The sequence below is a fragment of the Silene latifolia genome, chromosome Y, assembly GCF_048544455.1.
Source record: "Silene latifolia isolate original U9 population chromosome Y, ASM4854445v1, whole genome shotgun sequence".
NCBI classification, from domain to species: Eukaryota; Viridiplantae; Streptophyta; class Magnoliopsida; order Caryophyllales; family Caryophyllaceae; genus Silene; species Silene latifolia.
In genome coordinates this window covers 173418182-173441102 of record NC_133538.1, presented here as the reverse complement: position 1 = coordinate 173441102, position 22921 = coordinate 173418182, and the positions used below count along the sequence as shown (strand labels likewise).

At 35.5% G+C, this 22921-nt stretch overlaps 1 protein-coding gene across 1 annotated transcript; it reads left to right on the top strand.

Moving 5' to 3' along the window:
• Positions 1 to 19283: 19283 nt before the first annotated feature.
• On the top strand, positions 19284 to 22506 carry LOC141629448 (protein FAR1-RELATED SEQUENCE 5-like). Its single transcript, XM_074442450.1, has 3 exons — positions 19284 to 19366; positions 19978 to 20105; positions 21209 to 22506. The coding sequence occupies exons 1-3, from the start codon at positions 19284 to 19286 to the stop codon at positions 22504 to 22506; spliced, it is 1509 nt and encodes a 502-aa protein (XP_074298551.1).
• The last annotated feature ends 415 nt before the right edge of the window (positions 22507 to 22921 follow it).

Genomic DNA, 22921 nt, shown 5'->3' with positions numbered 1-22921 from the left:
ACAACTTTAACCATATTCACAATATAACCATCGAAAATTGTCTAATTAAGACACTTGATAGGTCCCCAAAGTGAGCTAAAAAAACAGTCACAGATAATCGTTCTAGATGTTAAACGTATTAAAAAGAACTAGAAGAAAATTGACACAAAAATGACGAAAGACAAAGTAAATGGCCATCAATTGTAGAGATAGGGGTTTGGAATCCTGGATTATACCAACGACAAAGAATATAAATTTATTGGTGGGAAAGAAAAACGTATTCACTATGAAAATCAAAATAAACATTGATTCCTCTCATTAGTCCCCTTGCCTATAACATTTCAATCAGTGTTTTTGAGTATTTAACATAGGTAACAACTAAACAACACAGCCAGATCCCCTTAATCATCATTAGGAAACGTATAAGTGGCCCAATCATAACTCAAGTTTATAAAGGGTTAAGTAAGCAGCTTAAAAGTAAGACAAACAAGGACAATCAATCGATTTAATCCACAAATTTACTTCACATAACAATTGTCCAAACACTCAATTAACCCAAAGAAAATCAAAACTTGAATCGAAGCGCTATTATACATTCAGTAGACTAAATAAGGGATGTAAAAAAAAAAAAAAAGATACCAAAAGAAGACCGGAAATGAAGAGGAGTGAAAGATGAGAACGGAAGATTGACGCGACGGAAGCCATTGATGAAGAAGTTGGGTATCAATAGCGAGCAATGAAGATTGTCGTCTTGAACCTCGTCGCATTGCTCTCACTAAAATTCACCACCAATACGTTATTAACAAAATTCAACAAAAATTCTACAAAATATTAGTCTAGTTAACCAGATCAAGAATAAAATTTTGACAGAAGTTCACATCGTGCATCAATACTGTCAAATTCATCAAAGTTAGGATTTCCTTTTCCCCAAATATTCAACAATTTCATCAAATCAAACTCAATTGATCGAGAAGTAGCAATAATCTCAAATACCCATCATCAAAAATCATAAACCCAGAAAAAATTAACAACAATAACAAACATATACACCATTATACACAAATTTACAAAGCTATTTTCACCCAAAATGCAAAAACCCTATAAAAATGGAAAAAGAGATGAAACCTTTTCGAGTTCATCCTGGATTTCCTGAAGTTTCTCACTAGAGAGAACAAGGTCACCAACGATCTCGGTGGTTTCTTCATCATTGGCCTTTAATTTCTTGTCTTTGAATGGGTTCGGTAACCATTGTTCAAGATTTAGGGATTTTTGTTTTTCTCTCTCCTCGAAAAACCCTATAATTGGATTTTTTGTTTCGTGATGAAAGGTTTCAGTGAGAGTGTATGAGTGTTTAATTGTTGGCTTTTTTAAAAAAAAATTAAACATCATTTGCATCAGTTTTATGTATAACCGATGCAAAAAAAAATAATAGCAAATAAGTCGGTTTAGTAACCAAACTGATGTATTTGAGCAAATACATCAGTTTTGCAGAGAATCGACGCATTATATACGTCAGTTTCTTCTGAGAATCGACGCATTAAGCTTATCTATAGGGCAAAATTGCATTCCCGCCAAAAGTCATTACTTTTTGCGTCGTGTTTTTTAGAATCGACGTGATTCAATTGACGCAATAGGGGTTTTTTCTACTAGTGACTCTTTCGATCAACACTACAACCCGCATAGTCCACATAGGAATATCCTATAAGATCAAAGGAATAATGTAAGGGGTGCCATAAATAAAGATCTTGTGTTCCAATCAAATATCGAAGAATATATTTAACCGCTTTAAAGTGAGATTCTTTCGGATTTGATTGGAATCTAGCACATAAACAAACACTAAAAAGAATGTCGGGACGACTTGCGGTTAAATAGAGAAGCGATCCAATCATACCTCGATACATCTTTTCACTAATGCTCTTACCTTTATCATCTTTGTCCAATTTGGACTTGGATACCATAGGTGTGGAGTGTGTTAGGTTCATATACCTATTACTAGACATTTCTAATAGTGATTTAATCAACATATTAAATTTGTCATAGTGGATCTAGTGCATGCATAACAAAAATAGAGATAAAATAAGAAAACAGTGGTTCTTACATTGTTGTATTGCACAAAATGGGCACAAGTAAGGTCTCCTACCTTCACTTGTTCTTGAGCTATGATAAGTATTAGGATGATCCTCCAAGACTCTATATTAGGAGCCCTCCTTTTGATTGCACCCAAGATTTAACCCAAAATTACTACTAATGTTAACAAGATATTATGTAGTAATGCACCCTTAATATTTACTAATATTACTAATATTACTACACTAGTAATACATAACAAATATAGTATTTGAGTGGTTTTTGAGGTTTTGCATGTAAGGAAGAGATGAGGATTTAGAGAGAATAAAATGAGAAATATTGAGAACAACAAATGTTCTTCTCTCATCTTGAAAGTTGCGGCCAAAGTGCTCTTTATAGAGCATTTTTGTCTTTTCAAAAATCACATGCAAATGCTTTATTGGTAGTGTCATATTATGTAGAGGCAACATCACAAGTGGTGCTTGTGTCATAAGATTTTTAGGCAAAATAGAAGACTTAGGACAAGTGTCCTATCTACTCTAAAAACCGGTGGACATGCTCTATTTTGGTCCATTTTTGTCTTATAATATTTGTCCCACAAATGCTTATAAGTCTTATGTTTAATTATCTTACATAATTAAATATTAATTTGATTATACAACAATTATGTGACAAATTAATAAACATATATGTTCACTCAACTTATTGAGTAATATTTTACCATTATATCAACATATAATGGGTCACATAATAGCTAGTTAGTTAAATTTACAACCTCTTGTAAATGCAAGTAACTAATTACCTCTACCTCGAAATATTTATAAAACCTCAACATAATTTAGTAAATTAATATATTAATCCACTAAATCGAATCTTATTTAATCACATTACAATAAGATACAAAATCCAACTCATATAAATAAGAGATTAATTAATCCGTATCGAATACAATTAATTAATTGTTTATTTGGGTCTCATCCTTTAGGTGTGACCTTAAGGGATCAACTGATCATAGCCGTCAAACGACAGTAATGTCAAACTCTAGTTAGCCAATCATTACTGATTAATATTAATCAGTTGACTTTATAAATGAATCATCCCTTACGTATTCTTAATTTGAGATTTAAACATGTAATCGCACTATTGTTGAGGACACATACTCCAACAATCTCCCATTTGTCCGAGGCAAGTGTGCGTCACCAATTCTCTTGTCCTATTACAATCTCCCCCTCAATGCAAGGTGTCTTGCTGGTCATACTTGCATTTGATCATATCTTGAGTGGTTTCCTCGATCTGGAGAGTAACTATCTGACCGGAATTATCTACCGTAGATACCTTCCGAGCGTGGCCACGCATTTTTAGTTCACTACTCCTCGAGTGGCCCTGAGATTTCAAACAATCCTGACAAGGGGGTGGACAATTCATATCGCACTATTCCCTTCGTATAGCCACGGTTCATTATAACCCAAAATATACTCATTTGACATCAGTTATGACAGTCGTAGAGTATAAATCAAAGCCATTCAGAAATTTGTGCCAATTTGGGCGAATAGTCTCTAGTAAAAAGAATTGACTCATAAGAATACTATAGTAACTCTTGCCACGACCAGGCTTTATGAATTTCCAGAACTCTATAAGCGGTCACTGCCCGGTAGAGTGTCCCATACAGTCTGTCTATGTGATCGACTAGTCATCTCATATGACCCTATAACACTTGAACTTGCCATCAATCGCATCACATTCTAGTCACTTCGAGACGTCACCTCCTATAAGTAACCAGGGGCGCATACTAAGTTAATCTAGTTCACTTCAATGGGGTTCAATATTGTCTCAACAACCCATTTGGATATAACAAAATAATGAATGAGTTTAAAGAAACTCAAACGATAAGTGCGATTATCATATATGAATAGTCAATACTTTATTACTACTTCATATCTCATAATCTATAGTGTACATTTTACACTAGTTAAATCGCAATAAAAGCTTGGTAAGTGGATATACCATGTATCCATTCATTCCAACTTTATGAATTGTTATTTCCTCCTATTCAATGTTTTTTTCTAATGACATGAATTTATCTAAGTAGATGTCTAGTCTTCTAACTAGACTTGGGCTATTGTACTTGAAAGATGCTCCCACTGTTATCATATAACTTGTGATAAAGTCTTTGGTAGAGGGATCTATTCTCATTCCCTACGTTGACCATCTTATCACAATGTACTTAGATTCTGTTTGTAGAACTTGTAATGGTTGAAACTAGAACATTTATCTAGTCTCTTACTCCTAAGTCAATAAAATCAGCCTAGGATTTCGATAAATCGAGTTTGTGTAACCCTTCAACACACAACTTAGTATATCATCCAAACATAAGAACGAATCCTCAATTCTCCTCAAGAATCTTAAAGGATGTTCTTTAAGGCTTTTAAAAAGACCTTCATTCGAATTAACTTGTTATTGACTTATTATGCTCCAAGCATATGATTCATCACGGCATGTGCATATAATGGCATACATGATCGTTCTAATGGCGGAAACATTAGCAATCGATTTCATGTGATCAACAACTTATTTAGGTTCAGTGAATGATTATGACTCTATCATAGTAATTTCACTTTCATCAATATGAATAACCTACTCAACCTTGTTGATGTTAAACAGATATGAAAGAACTTATCATCATAAGGCTCTCGACTCTATGCCAATATTCTCTCAAATTTAACACATAGATTCGAAAATCTAGAATACTTACACCTTTTCCTAGTCTCCCAATCACTCTTTCACAGAGGAGAACATTGGTACATTATTCTTAATGAGTAATATGTTATCAACATATAAGACATGGGAAAAATAATTCTGGCTCCCACTTAACTTCATGTATAAGTATGATTCTCAATGTGAATGAAACCATTCTTAATTATCACATGAACGAAAGTATGATAATTACAATCCTTTGATGCTTACTTAAGACCATTCTAGGATCGCTTAAGTAAACTTTGCATAATATGTTAGGATTCTTAGATCTTTATCTAAGGTTTTGTGTTTCGTACACATCCTTCTCTAAATTCCCATTTTAGAAAAGCGATTTTATTTTTATTTTTTTTATTAGTATCATTTGCCATTTTTCATCAAAATGATATGTGGCAATTCCTAACATGATTTATCTTGATTAACATCTTCATGTCAATCTATGCTTTTAGGTAGTCTAAAGCTCTACTTACTTTAAAGAGACTGTTGCCTTAAAGTAAATCTACTCTTGAGTATAAAATTTTTAGATTGTAATGCTATGGCTTTTATGCAACAAAGTCGATTTGGGACTACTCACAATTGATCATTCAATAGGTCATAATTCCATTACTTTCGAAAAGTAACTTATTAACAATAAGACATGTGTACTTTACTCCCACTCTATCTCAATAGATTATAGTTCCATTACTTTCAAAAGTAACATATTAACTATAAGACATATTCGTGACGATGTACTCCCACTCTATCTCTTAGAAATACTTCTATCTTCTTAAGAGATAGCTTTGTGAGTTACAAACATATATGATGAAGTAATAGAAGTTCGTCTAGACTGACGTGTTAGCTCATAAAAAGACCAGCTCTATTATGGCAGCTTGATTCATGTAATATGCGAATCTGATCCATATCATTTGTTAAATAGACTTGCTATTTTAGGTATCTCCAGGTTGACCTTTCGTTTAAAATAATGTGTCCGTTTTGGATTGCAAATCCCCAAAAGTGAGTTCGAAAACTCAATCCGACTCATATTAGTTTGATCTTATAGGTAGTGACACAAGGTCATAATCCATAAGTGAGAATCTAATTCATTACTTAGATATTCGCCACCACGATCAGATCGTAATGTTTTAATTCTTTTGTTTAATTGGTTCTCTACTTCATTTAGAAATTCTTTAAATTTCTCAAATGCTTCAATTTTATATTTGATTAAGTAAACATACCCATATCTACTTAAATCATCGGTAAAAGTGACGAAGTAGTCATAATTTCCCCTTGCGGTGATACTCATTGGACCACATACATCGGTATGCATTGGTCCCAACAAATCACATGGTCGTGTCCCTTTACCACTAAAGGGGGCACGAATCATTTTTCAAGGAGACAAGATTCGCATAATCCATATGATTGGAAATCAAATGGTTCGATAATTCCAGTCGACACTAGCCTTTTAATGCGTTTCTCATTTATGAGACCTAATCGATAATGCCAAATGTACGATTCATTTGGGCCAGTTATTTTGAGTCTTTTGGATTGTATGTAATAGATATCCTTAGTTGAGTTGAAAGTGTCTAAAACATAAATACCATTTATAGAAGTGGCTTGGCTCACACCCAAGTCATTTTAAACAAAATACAACGATTGTTTTTTATGGCAAAAGAAAAATCCTTCTATTTCTAACATAGAAATGGAAATAATGTTTTTAGACAAAGTGGATACATAATAACAATTATGTAGATGCAACTTAAAATCACTTAGCTAAGGCAATCACATAGGTTCCCTTTGAAATGGCGGCTACACTAGATCCATTTGCTAATCGGAGATCCACGTCACCCTTGCTAAGTGCTTCCATATTACTTAACCCCAACTGGAGTGACAAGTCCAGCTTTGATATCTCCCAAATACTTGGGGCAATTTCGCTTTCAATGGCCCATGACATTACAATAATGACATTGATCGTAGGATTAGGCACCCTTCTTGGTTTTGGTTGTGGTAGTCTCACTATCCATTTCCAATTCATTATCGTGTTTGGGTTTCTTTCCCTTCTTTGCCTTTCCTTTAATAATACCATTAATCCTTTCACTTGCAAGGATATTCTTGCTAGAACTCTCACTCAATATGATATTTCTCCTTGCTTCTACAAACAAGGATGTCATGGAATTTGTGAGATTTTCCTCACAAGATTCTTTTACCAAAGAGGTGGGTATGAATATGGGAGTGACAGTTGTGGAGGTGGTAAGGTAGCAGAGATTTCCATCCTCGCCAATGCCAAAGCATAGTTCTTAAGTCGTATCATTGTCTTACAAGGAGGATTTTTCATTGAATGATTGGAGCCACGAATTAATGGTGATCGGTGTAAGAGTATTAGATGAATCCATTGCGGATAAATAACTACAAAAACGAAGATGAAGGAAACAAATTAACATTTATCGTTATAATACTTGTAAATACAAGTATAGCATTTATATAGTGACCTCTACCCAACTATAATAAATGATTCCGAGATCCATCTTTATACAAATATGGGCACGGGGAAACCGATACATTCCATACTTTATACAAATTTGGTGAATCAACTCTTTAATTTATTCTACTTTAGAACTCTCGGTCGATGTTTTTCATAAAACCCATCTCTAGCCCCGGAACATAAGACTAGTCATAATATCCCGTTGAGACCAACCAAATTTCGCGTGTAATAACGTTTTATCACCCCACTTACCCAATGATAAATGAAGGCACCTCGGGAAAACCGAACCTACCCCAAATGTTACGGGGATTCATAGGTCCTACTATTTGGTAAGGCTAATCTCAATTTTAAAATTTAGTGAGAGGTCATGCCAATTTTTTATCTATCTATTTTAAGTGAACTAAAAAAAAACGAATTCTCGATAATTATAATTGACACGGTCGATAGTTCGATATGATATACATGTGTTGTTATGGCGATTTGGCAATGCATGCAACATATTAAAAGAAATGCAAAGCAAATAACAAATTCCTAGTATGTCCATCCTAAAATAGAAAATCAAATAATCTATTACAAATTCGGAAACCAACTCCTTTGATCCCTTGAATCTTCAAGTAGCACGCCTCCCAAGAACACTGTCTTTGTCGGAATGCCTTTCCGAATGGCACCGTCTTGAAGGAACTCCGGGATTATAAATAATAATAAAAATACATAGCTATTCCTATTATACACTTGTAATATGAAAAACTAATAAAAATAAAAGTGATACGAGATCACATTAAATTACAACCGAATCAATATCCCCTTACATTACGGGTAATATTAATTAAAACTAAGGCCATACTAAGATAAAATTACATAATTCAAAATTACATAAATAAAATATGACATTCAACAATGAAATATGCAGCATTATAATATGAGTCTATCATGGCAAATTATGTGTCAAATCGCCCTATTTAACTTATATCAATCATATAACCCGGTTTTATGGAAATTCATGATTTTAACTTATTAAAATCGTGAATTAATACTAAAATCTAATTTTAGTCCAAGTTAATTATCCTAACACTCTTGGTCTCAAAAATTAGTCAACACTCAATTTTTGACAATAATTCAACTTGATATAATTTTATGCTCATTTTGACCTCAAAATCATAACATTTATGAAATAAATCCAAATTAAATTACAATAATTTCAAAATTTGAATTTTAAATTTTTGAACATTCTAGAATATATCCATGACACTCATTATGTCAAAAATCATGGTTAAAATTTGGAATTTAGTTCGAGAAAAATGTAGTTGCGATTTTCTCATGCCACGTAATTTATTTTAACTATTTTTGCTAAAATAGTCACTATTTATGTTATTTTTACTCTAAAAATTCATAAATCATGCAAAATGAATCAAGTTCATCTTAGATTTTACACACTGTGAGTAAAATGTGCATGCGACAACATATTAATATGTCATGGCCTGTTTCGAAGTTTAACTATATTTAACCATTTTACCTCCATTTAATTCATTTTTATCTCATAAAAATCATAAATCATGCAAAATAAATTAATTTTATACAAAATTTTACATACAATAAGTAAAATATGCATGTAAGGTCATATAAAAAAATTCAAGGTCAGAGACTATGTTTAACTATTTTTAGCATTTTAAGTATCATTTTAATCATAAAAATGTAATAAAATAACTAAAATTCATTAAAGTGAGCAATAAAATACCATAAATCGTAAAAATGACCTAAATATATTTTAGGACCAGAATATACAATATGCATCAATATTTCGTGGCTTTATCTAATAAATCACAAATTTTTAGTTTTAATTAAGTTACTAATAACTCGAAAAAACTATAAATCGATTATGCATACAACATCCTATGCTCTGATACCAATTGTTAGGTTCATATACCTATTATTAGACATTTCTAATAGTAATTTAATCAATATATTAAATTTGTCATAGTGGATCTAGTGCATGCATAACAAAAATAGAGATAAAATAAGAAAACAATGGTTCTTACATTGTTGTATGGCACGAAATGGGCACAAGTAAGGTCTCCTACCTTCACTTGTTCTTGAGCTATGATAAGTATTAGGATGATCCTCCAAGACTTTATATTAGGAGCCCTCCTTTTGATTGCACCCAAGATTTAACCCAAAATTACTACTAATGTTAAGATATTATGTAGTAATGCACCCTTAATATTTACTAATATTACTAATATTACTACACTAGTAATACATAACAAATATAGTATTTGAGTGGTTTTTGAGGTTTTTGCATGTAAGGAAGAGATGAGGATTTAGAGAGAATAAAATGAGACATATTGAGAACAACAAATGTTCTTCTCTCATCTTGAAAGTTCCGGCCAAAGTGCTCTTTATAGAGCATTTTTGTCTTTTCAAAAATCACATGCAAATGCTTTATTGGTAGTGTCATATTATGTAGAGGCAACATCCAAGTGGTGCTTGTGTCATAAGATTTTTAGGCAAAATAGAAGACTTAGGACAAGTGTCCTATCTACTCTAAAAACCGGTGGCCATGCTCTATGTTGGTCCATTTTTGTCTTATAATATTTGTCCCACAAATGCTTATAAGTCTTATGTTTAATTATCTTACATAATTAAATATTAATTTGATCATACAACAATTATGTGACAAATTAATAAACATATATGTTCACTCAACTTATTGAGTAATATTTTACCATTATATCAACATATAATGGGTCACATAATAGCTAGTTAGTTAAATTTACAACCTCTTGTAAATGCAAGTAACTAATTACCTCTACCTCGAAATATTTATAAAACCTCAACATAATTTAGTAAATCAATATATTAATCCACTAAATCGAATCTTATTTAATCACATTACAATAAGATACAAAATCCAACTCATATAAATAAGAGATTAATTAATCCGTATCGAATACAATTAATTAATAGTTTATTTGGGTCTCATCCTTTAGGTGTGACCTTAAGGGATCAACTGGTCACAACCGTCAAACGACAGTAATGTCAAACTCTAGTTAGCCAATCATTACTGATTAATGTTGATCAGTTGACTATATAAATGAATCATCCCTTACGTATTCTTAATTTGAGATTTAAACATGTGATCGCACTATTGTTGAGGACACATACTCCAACAGAATAAGGGTTGCCATTAGTCATCCCAAATTTCTTAAGCATCTCTTTAATGTACTTTTGTTGATGGATCATGATTCCATCTTTGGATTGCTTTTGATTTGGAGCTCAAGGAAAAATCCTAACTCACTCATCATACTCATTTCGAATTCCGATTTTATTAATTCCGAAAAATAAGCATAAAGAATCTCATTTGTTGCTCCAAATATAATGTCATTGACATATACTTGGACAACCAACAGTTCGTTTGACTGTTGCTTTAGAAATAATGTTTTATCTATGGAGCCTCTTCTAAAACCATTTTCAATGAGAAATTTAGACAATCTATCATACCAACACCTAGGCGCTTGTTTTAAACCATAAAGAGCTTTGTCTAATTTGAAAACATGTTTAGGAAAATCATTGTCTAAAAAGCCCGGAGGTTGCTCTACAAAGACATCCTCTTCCAAATATCCATTTAAAAAAATGGTTTTGACATTAATTTGGAAAATCTTAATGCCTTTGTGAGCCGCAAAATCTATCAATAATCGTATGGCCTCAAGTCTAGCTATCGGTGCATAGGTTTCATCGTAAGCAATTCCCTCTTGTTGGTTGTAACCTTGCACCACTAGTCTAGCTTTATTCCTTACGATTTCACCGGAATCATCAAGCTTATTGTGAAAGACCCATCTAGTACCAATGACAGTGCGATTAGATGGTCTAGGGAGAAGGTGTCATACCTCATTTATCTTGAATTGATTGAGCTCATCTTGCATAACTAGCATCCAATCTGCATCGGTCAGTATAATTGTTATGTTGGTTGGCTCAATTTGAGAGAGAAATGCGCTATGGGCACAAAACTCATCAAGAGATGCAAAGTTGTTGAGAGAGGCCCTTGTTTTAACTCCGGAGTTCAAGTCACTTGTTAGATTTGAGAGTGGATGGGAGCTTTGATGTTTCCATTTTCTAGGAACAAAGGTGTTTTTGTAATACTGCGGTTTTCTATGCCTTTAGGTACTATATCGAGTGGGGCTTACTTTGTCGAGTAGTGAGTTTGGTTTTCGAAACAGTGTACTGCTGATGGGTACTCGATCGAGTAGGTGGGGCACTCGATCGAGTAAAGGTCACTCGATCGAGTAAGTTACTTACTCGATCGAGTAAGTCGATTCTGCGGATTATTTTAGCCGGATTTTGTTAGCAATGCGTGATTGATATTTAAAGCATTCCGTCAGTTCCTTTGTTACTTTTTATCTTTTCTAAAACCTCTCAAGATAAAAACAAGTTACGTTACTTCCTTTCTTCGCGTTGCTATCAAATCTCAAAGGCTAGGGAAGTCGGATCGTCGTGTTCTTTACGCCGTTGAGTTCGTCGTGTCGTGGGTAAGATCCTTGTATAGTTTTTATGCCTTTTCGTTGATTTTGTTTAAAACCCTAATTGGGTATTTTGGGGGATTTTGGGAGTATGATGTGTATTAGATAGTGATGGTATGGTTATGTGATTATAGGAGGAGGTTTCGTAGAGGAGCAGTATTGAATAGCTGATTTGTGACGGTCGTGGTGATTTGCTTATTCCAGGTAGGGTTTTCCTACTCGGTTATTGATTACATAGTTGTTTGGTGATGTTGTGATTATTGTTGATCTTTAACGTATTGGTATTGTATTGGTGTTGTTGTTGTATAATTGGTTGTGTGATTGTCTGTGGTTCGCGAGGCGTGTCATCGGCTGAGTGGAGTCACTTGCGGGAGTGGCTTCACGCCCTTGATTCGTCCTCTATGAAACCCGCCACAAGAGGGGATGTGCACATTAAGGAACATGGGTTTCGCTCGGATTAGATGAACGGGGATTTGGTTGGTACGGCTACGGTCCCCCACTAGCGGCGTGGAATATCTGTTGCGATGGGTATTCTGGCAGGACTACACACTTTAGTGTGTAGTCAGGTTTGTGGAGATATAATGGAGTTGAGAGATGTGTGTGTGTTGTATCTTGTGTATCATGTTTTATGTAATCAATAATTGACCCCGTTTTAAATGTTTTGAAAATTGTGGTGATCCATTCGGGGATGGTGAGCAGTTGAGCAGGTATGAGATGGATTGCGCGAGGGATAGCTGGGATGGAGTCACTATGTGTCTCTAGAGTCTTCCGCTGTGTTTTGAACTTAGTTTTCTTTTCAGTTGGTTGGGTTTTGGAACATTTGTATTTACTTTACAGTTTTGGTTTCGGAATTGTAATCACTTAAACTCATTTACTTAATTAAGTACGTTTCTTTATGGTCTATTTGATATACATTGCCCCGGGTAACCGAGATGGTAGCATTTCCATGCATTAGGTGGTCTTGGTAAGGCACCTTGATATATGGGGGTGTTACAAAGTGGTATTAGAGCGACGATTTTGGAATCTGTAACTAATGAGCCCAATGAATTTAGGGAGTCAAAATAAAATGAACTTGGGTAGGAGTTGTTAGGAGATAATGCAAAGGATTGGGAGACGTCCTAAAGTCGCGATCTCGTCCTACGACTTTGAACCGGTCACTATGAGGTGTCATGGGATCGCTATGTGCTTGTTAATGTTCTATTACATATATATATTGAATGATGTGTTGTATGAATTGGTGGATAAATAAATGTGGAGAATGGAGAATGTGGTGGTGAAAGGTGAGTAGTTTGTATGATTATATGTTGTGAATAATGAAGTTACATGATGGTAATTATAACGTGATTTTATAGAAACATGTGAATAGGATGTTGCGTTCTTGTATATATATATATATATATATATATATATATATATAGGGTTGGGGTCAGGTGCGAACTAAAGTACGGTGCGAACCGTACGAACTAGCTTCAACCCAGTTTTGTTTTTTTTTTTTTTTTTTTTTTTTTTTTTTTTTTTTAGATGCACTTTATTTCCTTACTAGATACACCTCTTATTCAGATACATTTTATAACATATGTAGATACACTTTTCCACCCTAAAATTCTAGATGCACTTTTACACTTTTTTAACACTAATTTTTTTTTTTTAGTTTTAAGACCAACACCGAGATACATTTTATACTATTTACGGATACATTTTATATTATTAGCAGATACACTTTATGGGAATTGCTACAAGTTTTAACATTAACTCTCGGATACGTTTTATATTTTTTGCGGATACGTTTTATATTTTTGGCGGATACACATGACATTAAAGCTAGATACACATTTTTCAAACCCAGATACACATGTCACTAAAAGTCAGATACTTCCAGATACACATGATATAACTACTAGATACACATGTATCCCGCGGTAATACCATGTGTATCCGGGCCGATATTATGTGTATCTAAGTGGTATTTTGCGTATCCACTAGTCCATTACCACCATCGCCACCACTGCCCCCACCATCACCACACCCGCCACCATTACCAAGGTGACCTGAACTAACACCATCCACTACCACCACCATCCCATAGATCAACAACACCAGCTACATCATCCCCACCACAACCACCACCACCACCACTGTCCCAACCACCAACGCCGCCACCACCGCCACTTTCACACATCAGCCACATCAACCACATCGGCTGCCGTCACCACCGCCATTATATGTGTATCTAGTCGTATTCATACATGTATCTAACCGTCTTCGTACATGTATCCACCACCACATCAGCTGCCGTCACCACCACCTCCGCCCCAACAACCAACTGAACCTACTGCCACCACCACCATCAAACTCACCATCTATAAGCCCGCCCACACAGCCACCACATACGACACCACCAAAACAAATACGACTCATCCCCACGACTAGCACCAGTCCTCATCCCCGACCACCACCACCGTTTCGACCCCACCCCCGTGACCACCACCACCACCTTATCCCATCACACCGCCCTATACCATTCGACTCAGTCCAATTTCACCACAAAACCATTTTCCACAGCTAGATCTGCTCGACAAGAAATGGAGTGAGCCTAGATCTAGTCGGTTTTTCGAAAGAAACGCAAATGATGGTTGAAATGGGCTGATAACCTTCTCGGCATACCACTATGCAACACTTCCATGACCACCGCCCTTACTCAACCCGATATTCCATCCTAATAACCACCACACAACCCGCCAATTCCTCTCCCAAGAAAGAAACCACTGACGTTCTTAGCATACCAGGAAAACAATAGACAACATCCTTCTCCTTTATCATTAATTAATAAGATCTAATTAAATTCCAGATCTACAGAAAATGAAATACATATTAAAATTAATTGTGACGACGAAATTATTGGAAATTTAGCGTTGACATAATACCCTTCGTCACCGATGTCGGCCCATCGCCGGAAAATGAGAAGTCAAAAAAGAAATTTAGCGTTGACATAATGCCCTCCTAAGACAACCACCACTGACCACTCACCTCACTGCGAAAACCACCACCATTCACCCTCTGACGACCAGCAACAGCGCCACTCACCCCACGACTAATGCTCAAGCGTTTCCCCTCTATGACTCTCCCCACGACTCATCCAGATTCCAGTCATAAAACAACTCCGGCCGATTTTCCAACCACATAGATCTAGAAGTGAGAACGGTCGATGAGAAGTGATAATGTCGAAATTTAATCGGCTGGGAAGTTGTAGATCTAGAAGAGAGAATGGAAATGAATTGAAGGGGTTGAGGTGAGTGACGGCAGGAGACGTTTATCGAGGATGGTCGCCGGAAACTCGCCGGACATTATCCGATGGTGGTAGCAGGAGAATGAATTGAAGATGAGAGATGATGGGAATGAGGAAGTTTGGTTGATTGGGGATTTACTTGAGATTTGAGTGTGGTAGGTAGGAGTAATGTGCGTATTTAATTTCTTAATCTGACAGCTCATAGTCAGTTCGCACCGAACTTTAGGTTCGCACAGGATCCTATTTCTCTCTCTCTCTCTCTCTCTCTCTCTCTCTCTCTCTCTATATATATATATATATATATATATATATATATATATATATATATATATATATATATATATATATATATATATATATATATATATATATAGGGTCGGGTCAAAAAGTGCGAACTAAAGTACGGTGCTTAATCGTATTTAACTACCTTACATCCATATATCAAAGTCGATCAACGGCTAATAATAAGTCTTAAATCACTCATATTTCTCTCTCCATCTTCACCAGTCACACTACTCACCACCCACCCACCACGACCTACTTCACCAATGACCACCTCCGACGCCGCCATGACGGTCGCCTCACCGACTTGACCTCAGCTCCCGCCGGCGAAATCTGACGACCATCGTTGCCTCAATTTTCCATCCAGACGACCTCTTCTTCCTCTTATCCGATCCCGCGCATCACTCATCGTCAGCTCTCCGGCATCCCTTACGTTTCGCGCCGGCATCGCTCCTGCCTTTCAACGCTGCCAGTCACTTAAGCGCATGTCGGCCTCGATGTCCTCATCGGCGATTTGATTTTTGGTTTGGTGAAGTTATGAAAAAATTGATTTTATGATTCCAAATATATAAAATAGAAGCAACATTTCAAAAAATCAAGAGTATTTGATGCTACATCGAGATATTTCGGGTCGGAAACATCAATTGTATGTAAGGATTCTGTCGCTGACGGCGGACAGTAGTTGTTGTCGGCGTGTATGGTTTTGGGCGTCTCTGGTCTCGTTGTCTCGTTGACGGGATGGTGGATGATGCCGGCACGAATCGGGATGGCTGGTGACAATGCCAGAGTGGGTGTCGAGTCGGTGATGGGTAGAGGTGGTTGGCAGTGAGAACTGAGAATGAAGCAATCACTAGATTTGGAAGTTTCAATCTTTTCCCACCAAAACTAGAAGAAAAGCATGGAGATTTACGGGAATTGCTGGGGAGATTAATTGAGGGATTATTATTGAATAAAGCAGCTGATATTTGTGAAGCCATTCTTAACCCCAGGGTGTCTTCTACAATATCAGGATTAACTTTGTTATTTGAATAATCAACAAGTTTGATTGAATTTCCTTTTCAAAGCTTTTTATAAGAAATGTATCAAACATCATTAATTACCTGGTCCTTAATATAAGAAATGTATCACATATAGTTGTCTGCTTAGTTAAGTCTTACTCTCTATCCTTACATTGGTAGATCCTGTTTTTTGTGATGATAGAACAAGAAATAAATAAGGATGCTTAGCTGTAATATGTCTAAAATCACATGTTGGTACTGGGTTGGATTTCAATATCCATGGAATAATCAGCTCAGCGGAGTATGGTTGTCAAATTAATGGGTATATTCCTATATTAAGGACCAGGTAAATAATGATGTGTATCTAGTAAGGTAAATGAGTGTATCTAGCTTACTAGAGATGTGCATCTAGCTTACAAAGGTTTGTATCCAGCAAGGTAAATGAGTGTATCTAGCTTGCTAGAGATGTGTATCTAGTAAGGTAAACAAGTGTATCTAATTTGTTAAAAACGTGTATCTAGTAAAGTTGAGGTATGTATCTAGCAGGGTAGATGAGTATATCTAGCTAGAGATATGTATCTAGTAAGGAGAACAAGTGTATTTAACTTGTTAACGACGAGTATCTAGTAAAAAAATTGGCATCACTTAAAAGATTGTTGGAGTGTATGTAGCTTATTATAGATATGTATGTGGGAAGGTAAATGTGTGATACATTTCTTGCTTCATACATAACCAAGAAAGATTGTTGGAGAAATTAAATAAAAAAAAGGCAATTAACAAAGAGAGAAAAAAAATAATTAAAGAGAGAAATCATATATGACGAAGTAGATAAATTTTAGTCGAAAATGAAGTTATTCTATTAGCCTTGAATTCAATAATCATGTTTCTACGATTTTGGACATCTAGGTTGTTATATGCCTAGAGTCATAACTCTCTAATAAGTAAAATTGGCATCACATAAAATTATTTGACAAGAGTATAATTTAGAAATCAAAATCAAACTAGTAACCTGAGAAAGTACAATCTTTTTGTCCAAAATGCAAATAGAAAGCCGTCAAAATTTCCCTGCATGTTCAAATGTTCAATATTGCTCGTTTAATAGGAGTGTATCTAACTAGTTAGAGATAAATATGTAACAATTTATAGCAGTGTATCTAGCTAAATAAAGATATGTATCTAGAAACTTAATGGAGTGTATCTAGCAAACTAAAAATATGTATCTAGAAACTTAACGGAGTGTATCTAGCTAGCTAGAGATATGTATCTAATTTGCGAGGGATGTGTATCTAAGAAGGTAAATGAGTTTATTTAGCTTCCTAGAAATATGTATCTAGTAAGGTAATTGAATGTATCTAGCAATTTAAAGGATTGTAACTAGCTAGTTAAAGGTATGTATCTAACAACTTTAAAAATGTATCTAACAACTTAAATGAATGTATCTAGTTAATTAAAGGTATGTATCCAGTAATCTAAAAGAGTGTATCTAGCAACTTAATATAATCAAACGAGATAATTAATTCGTAGTTTAGTCACGAAGTCAGAAATGGCCAAGAACATCAAATATACGGGATTTTCGGCCTTAATGAGTTGTCATTCATGTACCGGTTAGCTTATCAGATTTAATTGGCCAAAAGATTCTGCAGAAATATAGAAGTTTCTAATAGTTCATGGATGCATCCACAATTCATTACAAGTTAATCATTCTGCAAAACAAAACACTAGTACAGTAGTACACACAGTCACATACGCAACAAAGCTTCAGCTTTATAATAGCATTGTCTGACTTGAATCATCATCTTAAACGGTTAATGAGACTTATTGAAACTTCAGCAAATTCTTAAAATCTGACCTTTTGTACAACAGAAATACTACTACATTGACATCAATTTGTTGCGTGTGTGAAGCTTTAATTGCAAGCTCAATTCATCAATAGGGAGGAGGTAAGATGCTTGCAGAGGGAGATCAGAGAAGCTTTAATTTGTTGCGTGTGTGAGTCACGACTTCTTAAACCACCACGCACCTGTGAACTAACATTACACCCAAGCGTCTAAGCCTCATGGCCGTCGACAACCACATTTGCCTCCTCTCACCACAGGCATGATGTTGGCCACCAAAGATATCAGCGCCAACCCTCTTATCATTGCCACAAGCAACCTCCTTGCACCCATTTCCGTTACTGTCGCTACTCACCACATCAACACTTGTTACCGCAGCAACTCCCACACACCACAACTGTCCCTATCGCACCATATGGGGCACAAAACATCAGCGACGATGTCAGACGACCACCCCACCTCCTACGTACCACTAGCCAGACCCAGCACCCAGCCCATGACTATATCCGAAACCATATTTCATGTATCCAGCAACCAATCTCGCCAAATTAGAACTCCAGATACACACGTCATCTGTGTACCAAATAGTATTAGCTTCTGTACCTGGTAGTATTACGATATGAAGCGACTTTCATGACCATACCCAAACGTCGACCACACAAAGCCACCACCCCACTGTCGTTCACTCTTTGCCATATCCATTTCTACCGTAGCACCACTGAGCCAGGTCCACGCGCCTCCACAACACCGTAGATCTTTTTTTTTTTTTAAGTTGAGATTTAATTAATAGAACTATGAAAATGAAGAATTTCAAAAAAAAATTAACTCGACACATGAATGATGGCCACTTGACCAACGCAGGTGAGAGCACCGATTACAACGTCATCCCCTCATCCTCCTCATCACCTCATTTCGCAGCCCTACCACTATCCACAACCACCATAAAATCTCAGTTTTACAAAAAGCTGTTATCTACATAGATCTATGAAAAATGAAGAAAAATTACAAAAAACTAACCGAATTAATGATGGTGTTGTAAGATTTCGAGCAAATAGATCATTTTTGGTTAAAAATCACTTTAATTTTAATTATGCTGCGACAAGTAGGCCGATAATGGCGGATTTACGACGGTGGGCGGTCAAATTATGTCGGAGCTCCGGCGACGAGGTTGGGGCTGACGGTGACGACATGTGGTGGTATTGGTGGTAGTAGGTGGGAGAGGTTAGGTGTTTCTTGTTGAGGGATTGGGTTTTATTGTTTAAAGGAAGAGGAAAGCTTACAGGAGGTCTAATATAAGCTATGGTAGTATCACCTCAGTTCGTAAGTTCGCACCGAACTTATAGTTCGCACGAGATCCTATTTCTATATATATATATATATATATATATATATATATATATATATATATATATATATATATATATATATATATATAGGCGGGATCAGGTGAGAACGAACACTCGGTGCAAACGGTGAGAACGAACTATAACCAATGGATTAACTACAATCGTACGGCTGAATCTCGATGTCAACGCATACAAAAATTCTGTATTACATACTCTGACTTTTCTCACCAAATATCTAACACATCAATTAAAAAAAACAAAAAAGAAAAAAAAAATTGCGATTAATGATCAGTAACCCAGAACTTTAACGAAAATTTATTCAATCGACCAACTTTTTGACGGAATTGATGTAAGTTTTCGCTAAAACTACTGATTATTGTCATATATTTGATGAATCTACCTGTCAATTTGTAGTATTTAGATTTAAAAGCTTTCGTAATTTTTTTTTTGTCAATTTTTAGGGTTTTAATGGAAATCGAAGGATGTAATGATTTGGTTGATCCTACTAATTCAATTGTTCCAGCAGTTAACAGTGAACTCGGACAGATATCTTCTGAATTGGGACAGATATCTTCTGAATTGGGTATAGGTATGTCGATTTTTAGGGTTCTAATTATTCAAGGTCTATTTAGATTGTTTTATTATTATTGATGTTAGTCATTGTATCTAGTGTAGTAATTGGTGTGAATTGTTGCTACATTAGTCAGATGATACATAGTGTTTAGGGTTTTCTGCAGTTGTGTGATCACGGTTATGTGATGTTTTAGATTTCAGAAAGACAGCTGATGTCAAACTAGCCCTCTTGCTTCTAAGTTTTGATTGGCGTACCTGGAAATATAATTGATGTGTTTCCGATGCCATATTGCGCATCTGATAATATAAAGTCTTCATAGTATTGTACTAGACTGGAAAAATGTACATGGATATCAAATAGATGATAATTAGTACAAACTAAAATTGTATCTGATAACCAAGTCTCTGTTTAGGGCCATTCTGGATAACTAATGTTTATAAGTTTTGATATGCGTACCTGATAATATAATTGATGCGTGTCTGATTTCAGATTGCGTATCTGTCAATATAAACCCTACATGCGTATCTGGTGTTTCATGTGTGATTGTTGAATAATTAAGCCATGAGCTAGTGGATCAATTTCGAGTAATTCTACTGTATAGTCAGTCTAACAATGGCTAAGTTAGACTGACTGACTAACTGTAAAAATATATTATCCAGAATTTGAGCATTTTTATTATCTGTATGTATTGTACCTTACGGGTGAGCATTTATTTCTGAATGTGTATAGTATCCATTAGGTTGTGATTCAATACTTTGTTTGCTTCCACGGTATCCCTTTTCTCTATGATTCTGATTTGAGTACCTGATTCGTTATTGGCAATGTGAAAGATTAATGTGCAGTAAAAGATTAATGTGCGGTAAATCAGTAAGATGTTGCTGTACCCTGGAACATTCCAATCAGTGATGTAGACATTTCAAAAGCATTTGTATCACTCATTAAAGTCATGTACAAATGAATGTAGTTTCACAAATATGTTTTATGGTCAATGTTTTATTGACAAAACGTACCTGGTAATATAATTGATACGTGTCCAATTCATTTTTGACGCGTTTCAGATGTTAAGGTTTCCGCTGAACCATGAACTAATATAACATATGCTATCTGATTTTTTGCAGGCTCACCAGTAATCCCTCACAACTCCAAAGAAAGGATACCTGTTTGTGCACCTAATTTGAAGCCTACCGTAGGAATGATCTTCGAAAGTCTGGATGAGGGAATGCAATTCTACAAAACTTATGCTGCCAAAGCTGGGTTTAAAATGAGGAAGTCAACACAAAGAATTGTAGATGGGGTGGTGACGACTAAATACTATGTGTGTAGTAAGGCAGATGAGAGTAAACCTAGAGGAAAGGTGAAAAAGAGGCAAAAGACTAGAATTTCGTGTAATGCAAAGATTTTTCTCAAGAGGAATGACAAAGGGAAGTATGTTATTGTCGAGTTTCACGAAGGTCACACACACCTTTTATCTACCCCAAACACAATAGTACATTTGCCGGAGTCAAGGGAACTAACGCTGGTACACAAGACAATGATTTTAGAGAATTCAAAGGTTAATAAAGGGCCCGTACAAAGTTTCAGAATGTTTAAGGAATATGTAAAGGGATATAGAAATGTGGGAGCATCACTAGAAGATTTCAAGAATTTTTGGAGGGATGTGAAACAGTTTATAAAGGGGTACGATGCTCAAATGATGATCGAAAATTTTATGCATAAGAAAGCCATGTGTAACTCTTTCTACTTTGATTTTGACGTTGATGAGAAAGGACGATTTTCTAGAGTTATTTGGGCTGACCCTATATCAATCAAAAATTACAGTCTGTTTGGTGACATGACATCGTTCGACACAACCTTCAACATGAACACATATAAGATGATATTTGCTCCTTTTACGGGGGTTGACAATCACAAAAAATGTGTGACGTTTGCAGCGGGGCTTCTAAGAAATGAGTCTGATGACGATTTTGCATGGCTTTTCGAATCTTTTCTGACCGCAATGGGTGGGAAGTATCCTAAGTGCATAATTACTGACCAGGATACCGGCATAAAGGCAGGGGTTAAAAAAGTATTCAAGGACAAAACTCATCATAGGTATTGTATGTGGCACATTATGAAGAAACAGCCTGATAAGATCGGCTCTACACTTTATAGGGAAACAAACTTCATGAAAGAGCTATGTGCGTGTGTATGGGCAGAAGACATTGAGCCGACTGAGTTTGAGGAACGGTGGTGTACAGTTATATCTTCATACGGGTTAACCGAACATGAATGGCTGTCTTCGATGTTTGACATGAGAGCTTCCTGGATCCCGACATATTTCAGAAATCTGTTTTTAGGTGGACTAATGAGGACCAAATCTAGATCTGAGTCCGAAAATAGCTTTTTCGGAAATTTCTGTTGGGGTTGGTGTCCTTAACAGTTAGTGCAAGGACTTATAAATCTCTAAAAAGGATCAAAGGGCATACTTTTGGTATTATTATCAGTTGATCCACGTTTATCAATAACGGTTGGCTTGCTAGATAAGTTTGACGTTATTGTCATACAGATGGCGGTGATCAACTGGTCCCTAAAAGTCACACCTATAGGATACGTTTGAGTGATGTGACGGTATGAAAATACAGTCATGTAGATGCCAATTTTGACTAACCAGTTAGTCTGAGTTATTTGACTAATAATTAGTTAAAATGTGATGTTGAGATATAATATTTAATACGGATTAAATATCATGGGCTAAGGCGAATTAACCAGTTAATTCGTAAAATTAAATATAAGCGTTTTATATTTAATTAAATGTATATTGAATATAATTATACAATACTGTTTTGTCGGAC